Below are 17,214 nucleotides of genomic sequence, written 5' to 3' on the forward strand. Positions count from 1 at the left end.
CTTGTGTGTCGTTTCTCCCCCCCCTTGTGTGTCGTTTCTCCCCCCCTTGTGTGTCGTTTCCCCCCCTTGTGTGTCGTTTCCCCCCCTTGTGTGTCGTTTCCCCCCCTTGTGTGTCGTTTCCCCCCCTTGTGTGTCGTTTCCCCCCCTTGTGTGTCGTTTCCCCCCCTTGTGTGTCGTTTCCCCCCCTTGTGTGTCGTTTCCCCCCCTTGTGTGTCGTTTCCCCCCCTTGTGTGTCGTTTCCCCCCCTTGTGTGTCGTTTCCCCCCCTTGTGTGTCGTTTCCCCCCCTTGTGTGTCGTTTCCCCCCCTTGTGTGTCGTTTCCCCCCCTTGTGTGTCGTTTCCCCCCCTTGTGTGTCGTTTCCCCCCCTTGTGTGTCGTTTCCCCCCCTTGTGTGTCGTTTCCCCCCCTTGTGTGTCGTTTCCCCCCCTTGTGTGTCGTTTCCCCCCCTTGTGTGTCGTTTCCCCCCCTTGTGTGTCGTTTCCCCCCCTTGTGTGTCGTTTCCCCCCCTTGTGTGTCGTTTCCCCCCCTTGTGTGTCGTTTCCCCCCCTTGTGTGTCGTTTCCCCCCCTTGTGTGTCGTTTCCCCCCCTTGTGTGTCGTTTCCCCCCCTTGTGTGTCGTTTCCCCCCCTTGTGTGTCGTTTCCCCCCCCTTGTGTGTCGTTTCCCCCCCCTTGTGTGTCGTTTCCCCCCCCTTGTGTGTCGTTTCCCCCCCCTTGTGTGTCGTTTCCCCCCCTTGTGTGTCGTTTCCCCCCCTTGTGTGTCGTTTCCCCCCCTTGTGTGTCGTTTCCCCCCCCTTGTGTGTCGTTTCCCCCCCCTTGTGTGTCGTTTCCCCCCCCTTGTGTGTCGTTTCCCCCCCCTTGTGTGTCGTTTCCCCCCCCTTGTGTGTCGTTTCCCCCCCCTTGTGTGTCGTTTCCCCCCCCTTGTGTGTCGTTTCCCCCCCCTTGTGTGTCGTTTCCCCCCCCTTGTGTGTCGTTTCCCCCCCCTTGTGTGTCGTTCCCCCCCCTTGTGTGTCGTTCCCCCCCCTTGTGTGTCGTTTCCCCCCCCTTGTGTGTCGTTTCTCCCCCCCTTGTGTGTCGTTTCTCCCCCCCTTGTGTGTCGTTTCTCCCCCCCTTGTGTGTCGTTTCTCCCCCCCTTGTGTGTCGTTTCTCCCCCCCTTGTGTGTCGTTTCTCCCCCCCTTGTGTGTCGTTTCTCCCCCCCTTGTGTGTCGTTTCTCCCCCCCTTGTGTGTCGTTTCTCCCCCCCTTGTGTGTCGTTTCTCCCCCCCTTGTGTGTCGTTTCTCCCCCCCTTGTGTGTCGTTTTCCCCCCCCTTGTGTGTCGTTTTTCCCCCCCCCAACCCCTTACAGGAAGCTCAATTAACTGCAGATTATTTATTTTTCCCCACCCAAGCATTTCTTCAAACGCTTTGCGTTCTGCCTTTGGGTACAGATTACCGTAGAGATCAGTGTAATAGAAGATATCTGGGTTTTATGATGAGAGGAATGCTATAATTTAGCTCGTTGACACCTTCTGAGGGAATGGACTGGATCATGTGCCTGATGTACGGAGCAGAAATGGGATCGGTTCCCTTTGGCGATTGGCTTGCATTTTCCAGCGCTTGGATAACCCAGGTACCAGGTTGAATTCAACTTGCGCACCAGATGAAATGGTCAGGACCCATTTGGGGAGGGAATTCAAATTTACCAGTAATTTGAATCGGGCAAAATACTGGAAGAATATTGCAGTTATAAATGTCATTAAAAGATGCTTTGAGTTAAGAGGAGTAGACTACTTGAAAACCTGTCATCGTGCAGATAAACTCATACCTCTACAGGAAGGTTAATTGTAATGCTGTTTGATTAATGGGTGCTGCTGGTTTGAAAATCTTGAGTTTTATTTTTAAAAAGAGCAATGAATTTTGTGCTCGCCCTCCTGCCCTATGAGCAGTTAATTTTGGGTTGTGTTTAGTGCTGAGATTCTCACCAGCTTATAGCATTTTTAACATGTACATTTCTGCTGCTGTTACCTTGTTGGATTCATCATCTTCAGTGTAGAATGCTGCGTAGACCTCCCACACATGAATACTTCTTTCTCCCCCATTTGTTTGGAATTTTTGGAGTTTTGCTGATCTCATTTATCAGAACAAAGTTGTTTAAAAGGAGATCTGATAGAGGTGGTCAAAATTATAAGGAGTTTAGATAAATTAAATAGGGGGGAAATTATTTCCACTTGCTAGTAACTATAAGCAGACGTTTAGTTATGAACAAAAGATTGAAGGAAAGGTTAGGAGAACTCTTAATACACGCAGGAACTAATGTTACATTTTTGGCAATTTCTGTTTGATTTATTTGAATTTAATATTGGGATCACTGTTGCCCAGGGGTCCCCTCACGTGGATAGTCAGATTCGATATCGGGGTCATTAATCGTGTAGTTGATTTTGTTTTTAGTAATGTCCCCACATTAACATGTTAGGAGACCGTTACGGAGGTGGATGGAGAGGTTCTCTAGGACGCTCAGCTTGGGGTCAGATAGGACACTGAGGTTATGGACGGTCTGGTTCAACCTGAGACAGTAGGCTTGGAGGGATATAGAGTCAGTGATGGGGGCTTCTCCCTTTTTAACTGGAGGAAATTGTGGTTCAGTAGGGGTGTGGTTGAGAGGTGGTGGTGAGGTAGAGCTGGGTATTGATGGCATGTGGAACCTGACTCCATGGCTGCAGATGATGTCGTCAAAGGGCAGCATGTAGTTGAATATAAGAGGGGCCAAGGATAGATCCTTCAGGGACTTGAAGCAACAATGAGAGGGTGGGAAGAGACTCCATTACAGGAGATCCTCTGGCTATGATTGGATGGGTAAGAGTTGAACCAGCCAAGGGCAGTCCCACTTAACTGGTTAAAGGAGGAGATGCGTTGGAGGACGATGGGATGTGCAACCATGTTAAAGGCTGCCGAGGAGGGATAGTTTACATAGGATGTCATGTCACAGCATGTTTCAGTGCTGTGGAAACCTGATTAGAGGGGTTCAGACATGGAGTTATAGGGAAAATGGGCAAGAATTAGGAAGACGATATCATGTTCCGGGAGGTTAGAGATGGGCGGGGTTGTGGGGGAGCAGTTTGCAATGACAGAGGGGTCGAGGGTGGGATTTTTGAGGGTGATGATTATAAAAGTGGGAGGGGACAGTAACTGAGAAGGAACCATTAGCAGTCTGTTAATTAGGAAGGGAATTTGGGCACTGAACAGTTTAGTGGAAATAGGGTCGACAAGAGGTAGGTCTCGTGGACAAGGTGAACTCGCAGAGGGCATGAGGAGAAACTGGAGGTTAGATGTGGATTTAGGGCAGGCGGAGCCAAATAGAAAGTGCTCATCGTGAGAGCTTTTTAAAAAAAAATGCAAAATAGTTTATATTTGTTTAACAAATTGTAAGCAGTTATAAGCAAATCATTTTCTATTTTGCATGCTGCGGTATAAAGAAACACATTTCTCCATGTATTGCTGGAGTTTAGTTATATTAAAGAGCAACAATCCCATGGATACATGGCCACCTTCAGGGCACATACCATCCTGACATGGGCATATATCGTTCCCTCACTGTCGCTGGGTCAGTGCCCTGGAATTCCCAACCTAACGCCATTGTGGGAGAGCCTTCGCTCCAGAGGCTCTGAAAAGTCCCACTACCATCTTCTCAAGGCAGCTAAGGGATTGACAATAAATGTGGCCTTGCCAGCATCACCCACACCTGAGATCACATTTATTTTTTAAAAAGTGATGCAAAGTGAGGTGCAAGAAACAGCCAGTTGGTGCATTGACTGAGTCACTCTGCTGACCTACCTGTACAGTCATAGATCTATCTTTATCAGCCTCCTTGATAAAGTGCAACATCCCCACTGACACCTGGGAGTCCCTGGCCAAAGACCGCCCTAAGTGGAGGAAGTGCATCTGGGAGGGCGCTGAGCACCTCGAGTCTCATCGCCGAGAGCATGCAGAAACCAAGCGCAGGCAGCGGAAGGAGCGTGCGGCAAACCAGTCCCACCCACCCTTTCTTTCAACCACTGTCTGTCCCACCTGTGACTGTGACTCTCGTATTGGACTGTTCAGCCACCGAAGAAGTAATTTTTACAGGGGAAGCAAGTCTTCCTCAATTCCGAGAAACTGCCTATGATGGTGATGAGATCTTTCCATCTTAATTTTCCTAAAAGCAATTAATGAAGAGAGACTTGCAATCTGTACAGCGCCTTTCACGACCTCGACATCGCAAAGTCTTTACAGCCAATGAAGTTCTTTTTGAAGTATAGTTGAAACTTGAGATACTGTTTTAATATAGGAAACTCAGCAGCCAGTATATGCACAGCAAGATCCCACAAATGGCAATGTGACAATGACCATAAAATCAGTTTGTGTTGGTTGAGGAATAATTATTGACCCAAGACATGGAGGTGGCCATGTACCCAAGGCATAGTTGCTCTTTAATATAATTAAACTCCTGTAATACAGAGAAAAAAGCGTTCTTTATTCTGTAGACCAGCATGCAAAAAAGAAAATGATTTGCTTATAACCACTTATAATTTGCTAACTGAACTCCCCAGCTCTTTGAAATAGTACATAAGAACATAAGAATTAGGAACAGGAGTAGGCCATCTAGCCCCTCGAGCCTGCTCCGCCATTCAACAAGATTATGGCTGATCTGGCCGTGGACTCGGCTCCACTTACCCGCCCGCTCCCCATAACCCTTAATTCCCTTATTGATTAAAAATCTATCCATCTGTGACTTGAATACATTCAATGAGCTAGCCTCAACTGCTTCCTTGGGCAGAGAATTCCACAGATTCACAACCCTCTGAAGAAATTCCTTCTCAACTCGGTTTTAAATTGGCTCCCCCATGTTTTGAGGCTGTGCCCCCTTGTTCTCGTCTTCCCCGACCAGTGGAAACAACCTCTCTGCCTCTATCTTGTCCATATCTTTCATTATTTTAAATGTTTCTATAAGATCACCCCTCATCCTTCTGAACTCCAACGAGTAAAGACCCAGTCTACTCAATCTACTCAGGTGCGGCCTCACCAATACCCTACACAGTTGCAGCAGGACCTCCCTGCTTTTGTACTCCATCCCTCTCGCAATGAAGGCCAACATTCCATTCGCCTTCCTGATTACCTGCAAACTAACTTTTTGGGATTCATGCACAAGGACCCCCAGGTTCCTCTGCACCGCAGCATGTTGTAATTTCTCCCCATTCAAATAATATTCCCTTTTACTGTTTTTTTTTTTCCAAGGTGGATGACCTCACATTTTCCGACATTGTATTCCATCTGCCAAACCTTAGCCCGTTCGCTTAACCTATCTAAATCTCTTTGCAGCCTCTGTGTCCTCTACACAACCCACTTTCCCACTAATCTTTGTGTCATCTGCGAATTTTGTGACACTACACTCTGTCCCCTCTTCCAGGTCATCTATGTATATTGTAAACAGTTGTGGTCCCAGCACCGATCCCTGTGGCACACCACTAACCACTGATTTTGAACCCGAAAACGACCCATTTATCCCGACTCTCTGATTTCTGTTAGCCAACCAATTCTCGATCTATGCTAATACATTTCCTCTGACTCCGCGTACCTTTATCTTCTGCAGTAACCTTTTGTGTGGCACCTTATCGAATGCCCTTTGGAAATCTAAATACACCACATCTATCGGTACACCTCTATTCACCATGCTCGTATATCAAAGAATTCCAGTAAATTAGTTAAACATGATTTCCCCTTCATGAATCCATGTTGCGTCTGCTTGATTGCACTATTCCTCTCGATGTCCAGCTATTTCTTCCTTAATGATAGCTTCAAGCATTTTCCCCACTACAGATGTTAAACTATACGGCCTGTAGTTACCTGCCTTTTGTCTGCCTCCCTTTTTAAACAGAGGTGTTACATTAGCTGCTTTCCAATCCGCTGGTACCTCCCCAGAGTCCAGAGAATTGTGGTAGATTATAACGAATGCATCTGCTATAACTTCCGCCATCTCTTTTAATACCCTGGGATGCATTTCATCAGGACCAGGGGACTTGTCTACCTTGAGTCCCATTAGCCTATCCAGCACTACCCCCCTAGTGATAGTGATTGTCTCAAGGTCCTCCCTTCCCACATTCCCGTGACCAGCAATTTTTGGCATGGTTTTTGTGTCTTCCACTGTGAAGACCGAAGCAAAATAATTGTTTAAGGTCTCAGCCATTTCCACATTTCCCATTATTAAATCCCCCTTCTCATCTTCTAAGGGACCAACATTTACTTTAGTCACTCTTTTCTGTTTTATATATCGGTAAAAGCTTTTACTATCTGTTTTTATGTTTTGCGCAAGTTTACACTCGTAATCTATCTTTCCTTTCTTTATTGCTTTCTTAGTCATTCTTTGCTGTCGTTTAAAATTTTCCCAGTCTTCTCGTTTCCCACTAACCTTGGCCACCTTATATGCATTGGTTTTTAATTTGATACTCTCCTTTATTTCCTTGGTTATCCACGGCTGGTTATCCCTTCTCTTACCACCCTTCTATTTCACGGGAATATATATTTGTTGAGCATTATGAAAGAGCTCCTTAAAAGTCCTCCACTGTTCCTCAATTGTGCCACCGTTTAGTCTGTGTTCCCAGTCTACTTTAGCCAACTCTGCCCTCAACCCACTGTAGTCCCCTTTGTTTAAGCATAGTACGCTCATTTGAGACACTACTTCCTCACCCTCAATCTGTATTACAAATTCAACCATACTGTGATCACTCATTCCGAGAGGATCTTTTACTTGGAGATCATTTATTATTCCCGTCTCATTACACAGGACCAGATCTAAGATAGCTTGCTCCCTTGTAGGTTCTGTAACATACTGTTCTAAGAAACAATCCCATATGCATTCTATGAATTCCTCCTCAAGGCTAGCCCGTGCGATTTGATTTGACCAATCGATATGTAGGTTAAAATCTCCCATGATTACTGCCGTTCCTTTTTCACATGCCTCCATTATTCTCTTGATTATTGTCCGCCCCACCGTGAAGTTATTATTCGGGGACCTAGAAACTACGTCCACCAGTGACTTTTTCCCCTTACTATCTCTAATCTCCACCCACAGTGATTCAACATTTTGTTCATTAGAGCCAATATTGTCTCTCACAACTGCCCTGATATCATCCTTTATTAACAGAGCTACCCCACCTCCTTTCCCTTGTCTATCTTTCCGAATTGTCAGATACCCCTGTATGTTTAATTCCCAGTCTTGGCCACCCTGCAACCACATTTCTGTAATGGCCACCAAATCATATCCATTTGTAATGATTTGTGCCGTCAACTCATTTACTTTGTTTTGAATGCTGGTTGCGTTTAGGTAAAGTGTTTTAATAGTTTTTAAACCATGATTTTTAGTTTTGACCCCTCCTGCAGCCCCTTTATATTCATACATATTGTCCCTTCCTATCACCTTGTGGTTTACACTTATCCCGAGTGCTACTCTGCTCTATAGTGCCATGGGACCTTTTACATCCACCTGAGAGAGCAAACGAGGCCTCGGTTTAATGTCCCATCCGAAAGACTGCCTCTCCGGCAGTGCGGTGTTCCCTCGGTACTGCCCCTCTGGCAGTGCAGCACTCCCCCAGTACTGCCCCTCCAACAGTGCAACGTTCCCTCAGTACCACACTGGGAGCGTCACCCTGAATTATGTGCTCAAGTCCCTGGTTGAACCCACACCCTTCTGACTCTGGCGCGAGTGTTACCCACTGAGCCACGGCTGACACTGTAACCAAGAGTATAGGTTCTATTGATGGAGGTGGGGAGGTCCGACTGCACAGTAGCTGTTTGTTACTGAGGCGTGAGCTGGCTGATGGTTCGGTCAGGAGCAGAGAAGGTTGTTTTAATGGGAGCTGTGTAATAATTACAGTTGGCTGTTGTGTCGCTGAGGGATTAACTTTCTGAATGTTGTGCTCGCTTTCATAGGTTCTCCTCAAGTCCTTCCAACGAGTACAAGCAGCTCACGGTTGTTCTCTCAGAATCAAAACATGATCCCGATCGGGCAAAGTCCAAGTTCTGTCTCCTCCAGCGGCTCTGCTGCTGGTCAGTCAGAGCTGGGAGTATCTCAGTACGGTAATCTACACAATGTCCAGCAGGGAATGTACAGCGTGGGCTCAAATATGAACCAAATGCTTTCGCATTCTGCCCAGGGCACAATTGGAAACGGGCAGCATTCAAACCCTCTGCAGAGGCAGCAGAGTATGACTCAAGGAGCCCCCATGGTGACGGGATATGGTCAGAATCACCTCGGCAACTCCAACCTTGCACAGCAGCAGCACAGCAAAGGGCCCGTGAGCCAGGCTGCCTCAAAGACCCACTTGCAGAGGTTACCGGGCAGCGTGACAAACCAGAATCCAACGTGGCAGCACCAAGTCTTGCAAAACATGAACAACCAAAATCAAGCAAGCAGCAACCTCGTAGCATTCAGCAGTACCTCGACTTTCCACGCGCGGCCATCTCTGCCCAAGATCGCCACTCAGCAGTTTGTACCGGGCATGCCACGGGCAGGTCTGGCTACAGTCCGACCGATGGGCTCCATCAGCTCGCCTGTCGGTGGGCAAATGATGCCTACATTAGGTGGACCCCTGTCGCAGACAAACCAGCCCTCTCAGCAGGCTGTGCCCAGTTTAAACCAGTCGGTTCCGGACATGGCGAGCTTTGCTTCCGGCCAACAATTGGCTGCAAGGAGCAACCCCCACTGCAACCAGGTTTACCAGACACGCAGCACCAGCCAGGAACTACCTTTCAGTTACGGCAACCAGTCGGCCGGCAGCACGCTCCCAGGGTTATCCGGCGACACGGACCTGATGGACTCTTTGTTGAAAAACAGGACTACAGAGGAATGGATAATCGATTTGGACGAGTTTCTGGGATCTCACCATTGAAGGCCAGCTCGCTGACCTTGTGTGGAATCAGTGGGAATAAGTGTAATTTTTGAATATTTAAAAAAAAAAAAATGGGACCAAAAAATGAAACTGTCACAAAATGCCCGTGGCACATGGCAGGTGAAAATGTATGGTTGGGTACACTTTTACGGACGACTTTAAAAATTACCATTTTACTGTCAAGCTGACAGGTTACAAAACTTTTCTATATATAAATGAAAATGCATAAAAAGTAGGTTTTTAAAAAAAAAAGTAGTTTATTTTATTGCACACGGTTGCCCACTGTTAGTCAGGAAATCCACACCAGCTCACTTCCTTGAGCAATCTTCCCTGGAGACTTTTAAAACCCAAGTTCACAATACCATAATCAAGTAATAAAAACACTGGAAATCAGGGTGGCCAGTATATCTAACGAGAGAAGACCCATTTGTATCCGATTAAGAGTACATATCTGAAACATCATGTCTTTTCCCCTGGCGCTGACTCTCCTGTTATCCATTTCAAGTGTTTTCTATTTATTTCAGATTTTCTTAACTTTTTTTAAAAATAAAACTGGTCAGTTTTTATTCATCTGTCTTCTCCACTTTGGATGTATCCTGTCCTATCCTTGCACTTCAGCTGCATTTCGCAGCAAAAAAAGTGATCTGTAAAGTCATTGCTGGAGTTGGCACATTTTTAAGAATTGGAAGTTATTCCATTCTCTACCATCCCTGTTTCATGAGTTTCGCTTATTATTTTTAATGACTGGTATCTGAGACCAACTGATTTTTTAAATTGTTGCAATTGCATCCAATTTTTCCTGTAGAGTAATTTCTGTGTACATTGTCTGACTCTTTGAACTTATTTTGTTTTTTCTTTCTCCTCCCTTTCTCTTTTTTTTTAGAATTATCTCTGGGCTTTCCAGCGAGGTTCAGGAAGAGCAGTGTTGGGGTTTGTTGCGAATTACTTCACAGAAAATCATCGCCTGTTGAGGGAGTCGAGGGTTATGGGGAGCGGGCAGGGAAGTGGAGCTGAGTCCACGATCAGCTCAGCCATGATCTTATTGAATGGCGGAGCAGGCTCGAGGGGCCCAATGGCCGACTCTTGCTCCTGTTTCTTATATTCTGTCTTCTGTCACTGTTAAATACAAAATGGTTGTACCCTCCCTTGCTAGCTGTGCTTCATAAACGGTGATGCTGATTTTAATAGGTCAGTGTCTTTAGTCGCAAGGTTTTCTCTCCGCCGCATTGTAAACATGGCGGGAAGGTCCTTTTCATTATCTTTTGCAAAGTAGAGGAAGTTGGCCTAGTATATTCCCAAAAGCAGCACCACGTAGCTGGGTACTTTCTTGTCTTTCCCCATTTTCTGGCCAAAGAGGAAGTTTTAAAAATATATTCATTCTCACGATGTGGCCATTGCTAGTTGCTCTTGAGTGATATGGTAGGCCACTTCGGAGAGACGTTGAGTCAACCATGTTGGTGAGAGATGAATCGCGTGCAGGCCCAGACTGGGTGTGAAGGTGGCAGGTTTCCTTCCCTGAAGGGACATCAGTTTTTACGACAATCCGATAGCTTCACGATCACGTTTTACTTTTACTATATTTTAAAAAGATTATTTTGTGATTTTTTTTTTCCCCCAAAGAAACTGAATTCAAATTCTCATACTGCCATGGTGGGATTTGAAGTTGTGTTTTCTGGATTATTAGCCAAGTTAAATAACCACTATGCCACTGTACCCCATATGAAATAATCAGTGTTCTCTTGCTCAAGTCACAAGGAAAAAAATGCTTCTGCATTTAGCACGTTCTTAAAATCACAAGTGCAACGCGTCTGCATTGCTGTATCGAACAATATTTTGCACTTTACTTCCTTTTTTGTCTTGTTCTCCTCCCCCCTCCCCCCTGTAGAATCTGGAGAGTGGGAGGGCTGCATGACAAGTTGCTGTCTGTAAAGGCGCTTGTGGCATGCGGGTCCTCTTTGTGTCTATGGTTAATCATTTGAATAAACTCCATTGTAATATTTCAGAATCTCAAGACTTGGCTCAAACTTTTAAAAGTAGTTTGGAGGCCGGGAAAAGTTAATTGCACTACGCATCCGGCACCTGTTTTCCCGCTCGCTTTCTGTTCCGGGCACTGAGGGTGCAGCATTGAAAGGGAGATTTGCGGTTTACCAGTGGGCTCTCCCCATCTTTTCTTCCAATGTGTTATCTGTCCTGTCGGAGGCTCATGCCACATCTGCCTCTGACTCATAGACAGTGTGTCCCAGATGCATTCGAAAGGGCAGAATCTGTGCCTTTTGCGCTCGTCTGATGCTGGCCACAGATTCTCTAGGTTAAACCAGCCAGCTACCGAATGCGAATCAGCTATTCATTGTCCCAACCATTCATTTCCCTGGTCAATGGTTGAGATGTTCTGTGGCAAATACACTGCCCTCCAATCATGGTGCTTGCAGTATCTTAATGTTAAGTCAGTCAAATTGTGTGTATATAAATGTTTACATTTTTATAAAAGAAAAATTGATAAAATTATTTAGGTCTTTGTCTGTAATATATTTTTACATTTTATAGTTTTAAAAAACTGCATTTCTTGCTATGATTTTTGTAAGTCTTAACTCTGCACTTGATTGTATTGACTTTACTCGCTCTGCCTAACCATTTTGTATTCAGCTGTAATGTCAGACTTTAAACTCACACCATTAAAACTTTTAACGGTGTAGTTCTGGTGGGGAAAAAATACCGATGGCCAAACCTGATTTTGAAGTCACTCTCCTTCAGAGATTTAAAAAGTCTTTTTTGTTTTGTTAAAAATTAATTTAAGATTGTCCAGAATATGTTGCATTGTGTGTGCACGTATATTCCCAAGAAATTTGTTCGAATCGATCCTGCCCCACTTTCCTGCTTCACTTTACCCACCCACTCCTCTCCAGAAACCGATCCAATTACCTCTTCAGTCCATTTGTTATCCGGTTCAATGACCTCTCCACCCCATGTAATGTTTCAGATCTGCAGTTTTGACCCTGTTCTGCCAGGTAGTACAAACTAGTGGTTACAAAGTTTTGACGAGTAATTTCTACTCCAACCTGTTCAAAGGTTTCTGTTACAAGTATCACATTTTTTAAGCAAAGGAATATATTGCTCCTTTTTTAACTTCAGATAATCTTTACCTTTTGTAAATGTAATTCAGGTAAAATCTGTATGTGTAGTTTAAACACAGATATATAAATTTTATATGTGCCAAGCAGGCTGTATATGGTGCCTGTTTTTTTTTCTTCCCTTGCATATATCTTTAAAAAGTGTTTTTTTAAATGTTAAATTATTTAAAATTGTGACAAAGGAGGTGGTATAAATGTTCCTTTTTAAGTTTAATGCTGTAATTGAGAATGTGAAGTTGCATCATCATTGTTCATTTTGCCGCCACATTTGGAAATCAAAGCTGCTGTAGAATCTGTCTTGCAGTGACTGCCTTGATTTCACTTTAGTTTGTGATTTACTTTGCAGGTTAATCTTTTGCAACTTGCATTCGCTGTCTGCTTCCCTCCTTCCCTTCCCTCCCTTCCCTTCCCTTCCCTCCCTCCCTCCCTCCCTCCCTCCCTCCATGCCTTGCCCTCCTGGGGCCTGGGGAAGCTTGATTTTTCAACAAAAAAAAACAATTCTATAATTATTCACTGAAAATGTATTATTGAGAATTAATTGCTGTATGCTGAAATTTAAGGTACAAAATTGGCATTCAGAACCAAAAAAAGGCTAATGTCAAATCTGGTGTTGGTGCCTAAAGAGAATTTTAACCAGTTAGAAATTGCCATTGGTATCTGTGGATGCCCTCACAGTAATCTGCATTGAATGGGTTCCAGATTAACTCTTCTCTCCTTTTTGGACCGAGAGCCTGCGCACACTTGCATAGTGCAAAGAGTTTGGTTAACTCTTTGAATGTGGTCAGGGGCCTTGTACCTTTCAGAAGACTGTTGGGCTGTCCTGTGTACACGCAAAAAATTCTCCGTTTCTGATTGTTAAAGAATAGTCTTTATGTACAGAAGTTTCACTCTCCAACAGTGCTGCTTATAACGCAGCCTGGGGTTAATTGGCAGCACATCTCCCCTGCATCTGGGGTTCTCAGCAGACTAACTGGGCTTCCAATCGTAACACAAGAAATAGGAGTAGGCCATACAGTCCATCAAGCCTGCTCTGCCATTCTATAAGATCATGGCTGATCTTCGACATCAGCTCCGCTTTCCTGCACTGTCCCCATATCCCTTGATTCCTTCAGTGCCCAAAAATCTTATCAATCTCTGTCTTGAATATACTCATCGTTTGCGCATTCATGGATCTTGGGGCAGAGAATTCCAAAAGATTTACAACGCTCTGCCTGAAGAAATTTCTCCATCTCGGCCCTAAATAGCCAACCCCTTATCCTGAGACTATGACTGAATTCTAACGGTCCAGCCAGGGGAAACAACCTCTCTGCATCTACACTGTTTTTCTAAACTGTTGCATAGCTGTGGGATCCCCATGATGCTGTAATTTGCCACTTTCCCCCCTCAGCAAATAACTTTTTTCCTTCATTGTTTTAAGTGCCCAGTCCTCTACTTCAGAACTTCTCCACCTTCATGATTTGCAATCCCTGTGCGTGGCCTTCAGCAAAGCATTGAATGGAGATTGTGGCCCTCAACACACAATAACACCCCTCCAGTATTTGTCTACACTTCAAGACTAATGTAAGCATCAGAGTTAACCGATGAGATAAATTGTCATAAAATCATAGAAATTTACAGCACAGAAGACATTTTCAGCCTAATCCCACTTTCCAGCTCTCGGTCCGTAGCCCTGTGGTTTACGGCACTTCAAGTGCACATCAAAGCTCTTTTTAAATGTGGTGAGGGTTTGTGCCTCTACCACCCTTTCAGGCAGTGAGTTCCAGACCCCCACCGCTCACTGGGTGAAAAAAAGTTCTCAACTTCTAATCCTCCCCGCTAATCCTTCCACCAATTACTTTGAATCTATACCCCCAGATATTGACCCCTTTGCTAGGGAAAATAGGTCTTTCCTAACCACTCTATCTCGGCCCCATATTTTATACATCTCAATTAAATCTCCCCTCCACCCCCTCTGTTTCAAATAAAACAACTCCAGCCTATTGAATCTTTCCTCGTAGCTACAATTCTCCAGTTCTGGCAACACTCTCGTAAATCTCCTCTGTGCCCTCTCCAGTGCAATCACATCCTGTAATGTGGTGACCAGAACTGTGTGCAGTATTCCAGCTGTGGCCTTAAACTAGTGTTTTATACAGTTCAAGCATAACCTCCCTGCTCTTGTATTCTATGAAGTCAGTGGTCCATTGGGACTGTTGGATATTTCTATTCCATGAGGGCAAGAGCCGTTACTGGGTGGGGGGGGGGTGGTGGGGGAGGTCTCCAAATCGTGCAAGTTGTGGCTGAGAGCAGGGTGTCCTGATCCGAGCTCTTGTCCCTGCTGCTGTAAACTCCCAGCTGGGTTGTGGACAGATGGTGTATGAGGATGGTCCCCTGGCCTTGCCACAGCAGTCTGGCTAAGATTGGCAGTGTTATAAAATTACCTTTGTTTTGGTCGGTTGCGCTCAGCAGGTGAGTCAGGCAATGGGATGGGACTGAGCTTAAAAATATAAGATCCAGCCGAAGTTTATATACCGAATGCTTTAATTTCTACTTATCGAAACAACCCCTCTCCAATTATAATTACCCTAAACTGGATTTGGCCATGGTAGGGTTTTTTCTATCTTAAAACTACATAAATAACTGTAAATATAACTCCGGATGTTGGGAATCATGTGCAAATAAAGACTTCTTCATGATCTATTTGTAATTGTGCTGTGTTGTGTTCTCATCAGTGGTGCTGACTCAGGTTTTGGGCTGCCCTGCAATGCACATCGTGCCCCAGCTTTTGCAGAACTGTGCTGCTGAAGTCCTTTTCTGCCATTTCATTCTTCTCCAGAATATCAATTTTGCTCCGTTAGATCTCTAGAGCCTGGGCCCACTCTGCCAACAAGCGCTCGGCAACGGAGATAGACCAGTCTGAATCGGGCGTTGATAAAGCTGCAAATATTGTGCATCACGGTAAGTAACGTAAAGGGAGGGGTCTCTGTTATGGGTTGGCCAGGTTAGTGAGGAATTTGACCCAGAGCTTTACACATGTAGGAGTCAAACTCATTTGTTTCAAGATAAATTGAAAAGGCTAATGGGAGTGGAAGGAGCAAAAATGATGTTTCCATTTAAAACATGCACCGTTCACAACCTTGGGGCAAATTGTTGTGATCTGGAACGTGCTGCCTGAAAGGGCGATGGAAGTAGATTCAATAGCAACTTTCAAAGGAGAATTTCAGGGCTGTGGGGAAAAAGCGGGGGGATGGTGTGGGACTAATTGAATCGCTCTTTCAAAGAGCCGGCACAGGCACAATGGGCTAAATGGCCTCCTGTCCGTGTACAATTACATGACGAGAAAGAAAGACTTGGATTTATATAGCACCTTTCACAACCACCGGACATCCCAAAGTGCCTCACAGCCAGTGAAGTACTTTTGAAGTGTTGTCACTGTTGTCATGTAGGAAACGCAGTAGCCAATTTGCGCACAGCAAGCTTCCCACACAGCAACATGATTTTGACGATGGATGAGGGATAAATATGTTACCAGAACACCTGCTCTTCCAAAAGTGTCATGGTTCTATTACATCTCGCCGAGAGGGAAGTGATCAAAAATCCTGAAATATGGCTGAGGCCTTTCTTGTGAATTTTCTCTGCATTACGAAGGGCCCATCCTGAAGGGCAGGATGACCTATGTTGAAATAACAGGGAAGACATTATAGGTAGCTGAACTTCAGCATCCTGTCCCTTTTTAGATAGTTATTTCCTTTTTTTTTAAATGAATTTTGTGTCCAAGTGATTGTATTGGGAGATGGGAAAAGAACATGGGAACAGGTAGGCCTGCACAACCATTCAATTCGATCATGATTGATCTATATCTCAACTCCATTTACCCACCGTTGCTCCATATCCCTTCATATGCTTGTCCAATAAAAATCTGTCACTTGTCCAATAAAAATTTGTCAATTTCAGCTTGAAATTTTCAGTTGACCCCCAGCCTCAACAGCTTTTTGGATGAGAGAATTCTAGGTTTCCACTACCCTTTGTGTGAAGAGGTACTTCCTGACATCACCCCAGAGCAGCCGAGCTCTAATTTTAAGGTTTTGCCACTTGGAAACCACCACCAGCAGTAGTAACTTTATCTATCTACCATATCAAATTCTTTAATCATAGACACCTCAATTAGATCGCCCCTTAATCTTCTATAGTCAAGCTGTTTTCTCATTTATGCAACCAGTGTCAGAATCAACACCATTCCAAAATTCTCATCCTTGTTTTCAAATCCCTCCATGGCTTCACCCCTCCCTATCTCTGTAATCTCCTTCAGCCTCACAACCACCCAAGATGTCTGCGCTCCTCTAATTCTGCCCTCTTGAGCATCCCTGATTTATAATCGCTCAACCATCGGCGGCTGTGCCTTCTATTGCCTAGGCCCCAAGCTCTGGAACTCCCTCCCTAAACCCCTCCGCCTCTCTCTCCCCCTTTAAGATGCTCCTTAAAACCCACTCCTTTGACCAAGCCTCCACTAATTTCTCATGTGGCTTGGTATCATTTCTTGACTCCTAATACTCCCGTGAAGCGTCTTGGGACCTTTCACAGTTAAAGACACCATATAAATACAAGTTGTTGAATCAAGTGCTCCCAGATCACGCGTAGCTTTTGAGTCGAATGCAAGTTTAAGCTCCCTTCATTGATCCCAAAAAAGTGTCATAACCCCAACCTCGGAACAGCAACTCCCACCAATGTCATTTCCCATCACCAGTTGCCAATTTAGGGCTCAATTCACCACAGTTTTGTGCTGTTGAACTGGACTGAGGCTTAAACTCACTGGAACTCGCAGCCTGCAAAAACAAAACTATCCTCCAATCAGATTTCAATTACCGATGGTGAAAGAGCAGTCTTTCACATAGTATATACAGCACAGAAACAGGCCATTTGGCCCATCAACTCCATGCCGGTGTTTATGCTCCACACCAGCCTCGTCCCACCCCTCCATCTCACCCCATCACCATATCCTTCTATTCCTTTCTCCCTCATGTGTTTATCCAGATTCCCTTTAAATGCATCGATACTATTCGCCTCAACCACTCCCTGTGGCAGCGAGTTCCACATTCTCACCACTCTCTGGGTAAAGAACTTTCTCCTGAATTTCGTATTGGATTTATTAGTGACTATCTTGTATTGATGGCATAAAAAACAAAATGCTGGAAATACTCAGCAGGTCAGGCAGCA

General features: G+C 44.9%; 1 protein-coding gene across 1 annotated transcript in view; it reads left to right on the forward strand.

Annotated features, from left to right (window-relative positions):
• The window catches only part of maml1 (mastermind-like transcriptional coactivator 1), a 93,869-nt gene extending 79,186 nt beyond the window's left edge, over window positions 1-14,683 (forward strand). The window contains exon 5 of the mRNA XM_070877981.1: window positions 7,938-14,683. Coding sequence (XP_070734082.1) covers window positions 7,938-8,896 — 959 coding nt within the window. The 3' untranslated portion in view covers window positions 8,897-14,683. The remainder of the gene's footprint in view (window positions 1-7,937) is intronic.
• Window positions 14,684-17,214: the final 2,531 nt, after the last annotated feature.

The sequence above is a fragment of the Pristiophorus japonicus genome, chromosome 4 (assembly GCF_044704955.1).
Source record: "Pristiophorus japonicus isolate sPriJap1 chromosome 4, sPriJap1.hap1, whole genome shotgun sequence".
In the NCBI taxonomy this organism is placed as follows: domain Eukaryota; kingdom Metazoa; phylum Chordata; class Chondrichthyes; family Pristiophoridae; genus Pristiophorus; species Pristiophorus japonicus.